Raw genomic sequence first — 6947 nt, forward strand, 5'->3', positions numbered from 1 at the left:
ACAAATTTCTAGAAACTCACTACCTACCTAAACTAACACAAACAGAAGTAGAACAACTAAATAAACCCATAACAAAAGAAAAGATTGAAAAGGTAATTAAAAAACTCCCAACACAAAAAAAGCCCTGGCCTGGATGGCTTCACTGGAGAATTCTACCTAACTTTCAGAGAAGAGTTAACACCACTACTACTAAAGGTATTTCAGAGCATAGAAAAGAATGGAATACTCCCAAACTCATTCTATGAAGCCGGCATAACCCTGATACCAAAACCAGGTTAGACACCGCAAAAAAAGAAAATTACAGAGCAGTATCCCTCATGAACATTGACACAAAAATTCTCAACAAAATTCTAGCCAATAGAATTCAGCAACATATCAAAAAAATAATTTACCATGATCACATGGGATTTATCCCAGGTATTCAGGGATGGTTCAACATTAGAAAAACAAATCAATGTAAGCCATCACATAAATAATACAAAAGACAAGAACCACATGATCTTATCAATTGATGCAAAAAAGACATTTGACAGTCCAACACCCATTCTTGATAAAAACTCTCAACAAAATAGAAATAGAAGGGATATTCCTCAGTATAATTAAGGGCATTTATACAAAGCTAACAACCAACATCATCCTAAATGGAGAGACTTCGAAAGCATTCCGAACGAGAACCAGACAAGGATGCACTTTATCACCACTCTTACTCAACACTGTGCTGGAGGTCCTAGCCAGAGCAATTAGGCTAGAAAAAGAAATGAAGGGCATCCAAATTGGTAGGGAAGAAGTCAGAGTATCTCTGCAGATGATATGATCTTATACACAGAAAACCTCAAAGAATCCACAAGAAAACTACTGGAACTAATAGAAGATTTTTGCAATGTTTCAGGATACAAGATAAACATACAAAAATCAGTTGGATTCCTTTACACCAACAAAGAGAACCTCGAAGAGGAAATCACCAAATCAATACCATTTCCAGTAGACCCCAAGAAGATAAAATACTTAGGAATAAATCTAACCAGAGATGTAAAAGACCCATACAATAAAAACTACAAGACACTACTGCAGGAAACCAAAAGAGGCCTGCATAAGTGGAAAAACATACCTTGCTTATGGATAGGAAGACTCAACGTTGTGAAAATGTCAGTTCTACCCAAAGCGATGGACAGATACAATACAATCCCAATCCAAATTCCACTGGCATTTTTTAGTAAGATGGAGAGACAAATCACCAACTTCATATGGAAAGGGAAGAAAGAACAAAGTGGGAAGCCTCACACTGCCTAATTTTAGAACCTATTATACCGCTGTGGTAGTCAAAACAGGCTGTTACTGGTACAACAGACATGTAGACCAATGGAACAAAAATTGAGAATCCAGACATAAATTCATCCACCTATGAGGAGCTGATATTTGACAAAGGCCCAAAGTCCATTAATTGGGGAAAAGAGAGTCTCTTTAACAAATGGTGCTAGCGTAACTGGATATCCATCTGCAAAAAATGGAAACAAGACCCATACCTCACACCATGCACAAAAACTAACTCAAAATGGATCAAAGACTTAAATATAAAATCAAAAACGGTAAAACATCATGGAAGAAAAAATAGGGACAACACTAGGAGCCCTAATAAATAGCATCAACACAATACGAACTATAAGTAACAATGCACCAGCACCAGAAGAGAGACTAGATAACTGGGAGCTCCTAAAAGTCAAACACTTATTCTCATCAGAAGACTTCAGCAAAAGAGTAAGAAGACAACCTACAGACTGGGAAAATTTTTGGCTACGACAAATCCAATCACCATCTAATCTCCAAAATCTGCAAGATCCTGCAAAACCTGAACAACAAAAAGACAAATAACCCAATGGAAAAATGGGCAAAGGATATGAACAGGCACTTTGCCTAAGAAGATATTCAGGTGGCTACACATGAAGAAATGCTCACGATTATCAGCCATTAGAGAAATGCAGATGAAAACTACCATGAGATATCATCTCACCCCAACAAGGATAGCATTAATCCAAAAAACACAAAATAGTAAATGTTGCAGAGGTTCTGGAGGGACTGGAACTCTTTTGCACTGTTGGTGGGAATGTAAAATGGTACAACCAATTTGGAAATCGATTAGGTGCTTCCTTAACAAGGTAGAAATAGAAGTACCATACTATCCAGCTATCCGGCTCCTTGGAATATATCGTATAGAAATAAGAGCCATCACACAAATAGATATATGCACACCCATGTTCATTGCAGCACTGTTCACAATACTAATAACATGGGAACAACCTAGGTGCCCATCAGCAGACGAAGGGATAAACAAATTATGGTACATCCACACAATGGAATACTATACAATGATAAAGAACAACGATGAAGCCATGAAACATAACATGGAGGAATCTGGAGGGCATTATGCTGAGTGAATTTAATCAGTCACAGAAGGACAAATATTGTATAAGACCACTAGTATAAGAAGTCAAGAAAAGGTTTAAACGCAGAAGAAAACATTCTTTGATGGTTACGAAGGTGGGGAGTGATGGTGAGGGTTATTTACTAACTAGATGGTAGATAAGAATTATCTTAGATGAAGGGAAGGACAGCACGCACTACAGGGGAAGTCAGCAGAACTGGACTAAACCAAAGGTAAGAAGTTTCCTGAATACAATCAAACACTTTGAGAGACAGAGTAGCATAGATAGGGGTCTGGGGACCATGCTTTCAGGGGGGCATCTAGGTCAATTGGCATAACAAAGCTTATTAAGAAAATGTTCTGCATCCTACTTTGGTGAGCGGCGTCTGGGGTCTTAAAAGCTTGCAAGCAGCCGTCTAAGATGCATCAGTTGGCCCCAACCACTTGGAGTAAAGGAGAATGAAGAACACCAAAGACACAAGGGAAGTATTAGCCCAAGAAACAGAAAGGGCTACATAAACCAGAGACTTCATCAGCCTGAGACTAGAAGAACTAGATGGTGCCTGGCTACCACCAATGACTGCCCTGACAGGAAACACAACAGAGTCCCTTATGAGCGGGAGAAAGGTAGGGTACAGAACTGAAATTCTAGTAAGAAAACCAAACTTAATGGTCTGACCGAGAATGTAGGAACCCCGGAAAGCATTGTCCTGGCTTCTCTGTCCTCCCAGAACTAAAACAGTTTTTGAGGCCAACTCTTCAGACAAGGATTGGACTGGACTATGGGACATACAGTGATAATCGTGAGGATTGTGTCTCTTAGCAAGAGACTAAACGGGCAGCTTCTGTCCGGAGGTGAGATGGGGTGGCAGAGAGGGTTAGGAGGTGGTTGAATGGACGTGGGAAATTGGGAATTGGGTGGAAAGGAGGAGTGTCCTGTCACAGTATGGGGAGAACAATTAGGGTTATATGACAATGTATATATAAGTTTTTGTATGGGAAACTAAGTTGAAATGTAAACTTTCATTTAAACTACAACAATGAACAAACAAAGAAAAGAAGTAAGGAACCATCCATGGAAGTGGCTTATGTGAGTAGTGTTCCAGGCAGCATGTAAGTCCCTTTTTAGGGTTGGCTTTCAGAAAATCTTACTGTGCCTTGTCCTTTTCTTTCTCCTCATCTCTGTCTCTGATGTCAAAGATTAGCTTGCACTGGTTCCTTTTTTTTCCCTGGAGACTGGGAATGTCTGAATTACTGTCAGGTTTCAGAATAGTATATGTCATCACTTCAACTTTATTTCCTCTTCTTCCTCATTGACGAATGAGCACTCTCTGCTTATATGCTGTGTTTTAGTCAGTAAGGGATAGTGTGTTTTTCTCCCTAATCTGTAAGGCATTACAACCGTTCCAAGGTTTCTCAGTTCTTTAGGCATTGGAGTAATTTTCCAGTAAAATAACCCAAGACAGAGTTCTACACAAACTGATTAAATACCTGCTAAAACAAAGGAGGCAGCTTTTAATCGGCTATTCCTACAAAGAGGAAAGTGACATTCTCCTCTCTAAAAATTTCCTGCAATAATCCATTGCCTACAAGTCAGTTCCAAGTCATAGCAACCCAGTTTGACAGAGTAAACTGCTCCATAAGGTTTCCAAAGCTGTAAATCTTTATGGAAGCAGAATGCCACGTTTTTCTCCCTCGGAGTGGCTGGTGGGTTCAAACTGTCATCTTTTGGTTATCAGCTAAGCACTTAACAACTGTGGCACCAGGGCTACTCCATTAATTGAGAATTTAATGAAAAATGATCTAGAAGTATGCAGAATTTTGATTGTGTTGCTTTTCCTTAAAGTTCTCATATATCCATTTTTAAAATTTTAATTTAATGAAGGTGTACATAATAAAACATATACCTTGTTGATTCCTTTTTATTTTCAACATGATTTTTCTAACTACATAATTTACTATCCAAGATTCTACAGTAACTGAAATTCATGAGAAATAGTAAATGTTTAATAATTTGAATAATATTACCAATTTTTTAAATTAAGGCTTTTATTGCTAAATGTTACCTCACATAGTTGGTTTGGTCTTGTCTCATGGGAGTTTTTAATGCTTAGTGGGTTGTATCCCAGTGAATCTTCTCTTGGTTTTGATGCCATGCAAACCGGAGAACATGATATGCAGTGGGAAAGATCAGCTGAACCATCCCTGTATTCAGTAATGTTTCATTCCCTGACTAAGTATGAAAGATTCAAAACTCTCAAGAAGTCTCTTTACCTGTCTATATCTGAATTCTCTGTCCTTACAGGAGACAAGAACCCAAGGCAGGTGGAGACTGTTCTACAAGCAGGAGCACACGAGGACCTTTCCAGCTTGCATATCTGGCAACAAATTGCAAGTGACTTAACCAGGTGTCAAGATTCCATGATAAATAGGTCTCAGTTCTACAAACAAGGTGATTCACCCTCTCCAGTTGTAGGAGGACTATCTAATATTCACACAGGAGAGAAACCTAACCCGTGTAATGAGTATACAAAAACTGTCAATGATGTCTCCAGCTTTGATCTTCATCAGCGATTATACTCAGAAGAGAAGTCTCTCACATGTAGTGAGTGTGGAAAAAGGTTCCGTTATATCTCAGTTCTTCGTAATCATCAGAGAGTTCACATGAGAAAGAACTGCCGTAACCATGATAAGTGTGATAAGGAAGTTAGTCAGAGCTCACATCTGCAGAGTCATCTGAATGTCCATACTATAGAGAATTTGCACAATTGTGAGGAATGTGGAAAACACTTCAGACAGAGAGCAACACTTAATGTTTATCGCAGAGATCACACAGGAGCGAAACCGTACAATTGTGAGGAATGTAGGGGGGATTTTCTGTACCCTTGGCTTTTTAAGGAACATCAGAAAATCCACACTGAGGAGAGACCATTCAAATGTGATACATGTGGTAAGAACTTTTGTCATAGAGCACAACTTAATACTCACTGCAGGATCCATACAGGAGAGAAACCTTACAAATGTGATGAGTGTGGGAAGAGCTTCAGGGTCAATTCACAACTTCTGTCCCATCGCAAAGTCCACAGTGGAGAAAAACCATTCAAATGTGAAGATTGTGGGAAGTACTTCAGTAGAAAATCAAATCTTCAAACTCATCGTAGAATCCACACAGGAGAGAAACCCTATAATTGTGAGGAATGTGGTAAGGGCTTCAGGCAGGCTGTACATCTTTTGATCCATCAGAGTGTCCACAGTACAGACAAGCCATTCAAATGTGAAGAGTGTGGGAAGTACTTCAGTACTAGAGCAAATCTTCGAGTTCATTGTAGAATCCACTCAGAAGATAAACCCTATAAATGTGAGGTGTGTGGGAAGGGCTTCAGACAGGCTTCACAACTTTTGACCCATAAAAGGGTCCACAGTGGAGAAAAACCCTTCAAATGTGAAGAGTGTGGGAAGAGCTTCTCTCAGAATTCAGTCCTCCAAAGCCATCAAAGAGTCCACACTGATGAAAAGCCATACAGATGTGAACAGTGTGGGAACAGCTTCAGATGGAGCAAAAATCTTAGCATGCATTGGAGGGTCCACACAGGAGAGAAACCATATAAGTGTGGAGAGTGTGGCAAGTACTTCAGTCAGGCCTCAAGTCTTCAATATCATAAGAGTGTCCACACTGGAGAGAAACCGTACAAATGTAATGTGTGTGATAAAGTCTTTAGTCGATCTTCACAACTACAGTCTCACCAGAGAGTTCACACTAGGGAGAAACCTCAGTAGTATGAGATTTGTGGTAAAAGCTTCAGTTGGAGATCAAATCTTTTAAATCAGAAAATGCATGCTGTTGTTAAATTTTCTGAAAGTGATAATAGTGATAAGAACAGAATCCTCACAGGAAAGAATTCTACTTAATGAAGATTTTAAAAAACTTATGTACACCCTGAATCTTGTAATCAAGTTTCAAAAGAGATAACATTTGTTTAATAAAATTTAATAGAACTTTAATAAAAGTCTGACTTTCAGCAAAGCACACATGGGAGAACCTTTATAAGTGGTGCAGTAAGGGCTTCAGTCAGAATGTTGGAATTTATGAGGTATCACTCAAGAGATAGGGCTTGGGAGGAATAAGGGTTTGATGTGGTCTTTAACAAAAGTATAGTGATGGGCATTCCAAAATTGATAGCCACTAGAATGTAAGCTCTGTCATAGCAGGGACTTTGCTGCTTATTCTTTGTAGGTATGTTCAATGCTTATTTCTTAAATGAATGAAACAGAGTCAATGTACAATATTTGAAATTTTTATTCAGAAAGGATACTGGTAAAAATGAATAGCCAAGAAAGCAAACATTAGTTTAAATGTGGAAAACTACTCAGTATTGTAATCTGCAGTATTAATAGGGTAGTAACATTTTGGAAACTAGGCCTGATGGCACAGTATTTAAGTGCTCAGCTTCTAAACAAAAGGTTGGTGGTTGGAATCCACCAATGGAGCTGGTGTAGTAAAGCCCTGATGATCTGCTCCCGTAAAGAT

General features: G+C 38.9%; 1 protein-coding gene across 1 annotated transcript in view; it reads left to right on the forward strand.

Moving 5' to 3' along the window:
* Window positions 1-6947, forward strand: part of LOC111822836 (zinc finger protein 234-like) — a 23520-nt gene extending 16573 nt beyond the window's left edge. The window contains exon 5 of the mRNA XM_023742735.1: window positions 4725-6947. Within this exon, the coding sequence (XP_023598503.1) occupies window positions 4725-6196 (1472 nt within the window). The 3' untranslated portion in view covers window positions 6197-6947. The remainder of the gene's footprint in view (window positions 1-4724) is intronic.

This window comes from Trichechus manatus, unplaced genomic scaffold, assembly GCF_000243295.1.
Source record: "Trichechus manatus latirostris isolate Lorelei unplaced genomic scaffold, TriManLat1.0 scaffold00216, whole genome shotgun sequence".
Lineage (NCBI taxonomy): Eukaryota > Metazoa > Chordata > Mammalia > Sirenia > Trichechidae > Trichechus > Trichechus manatus.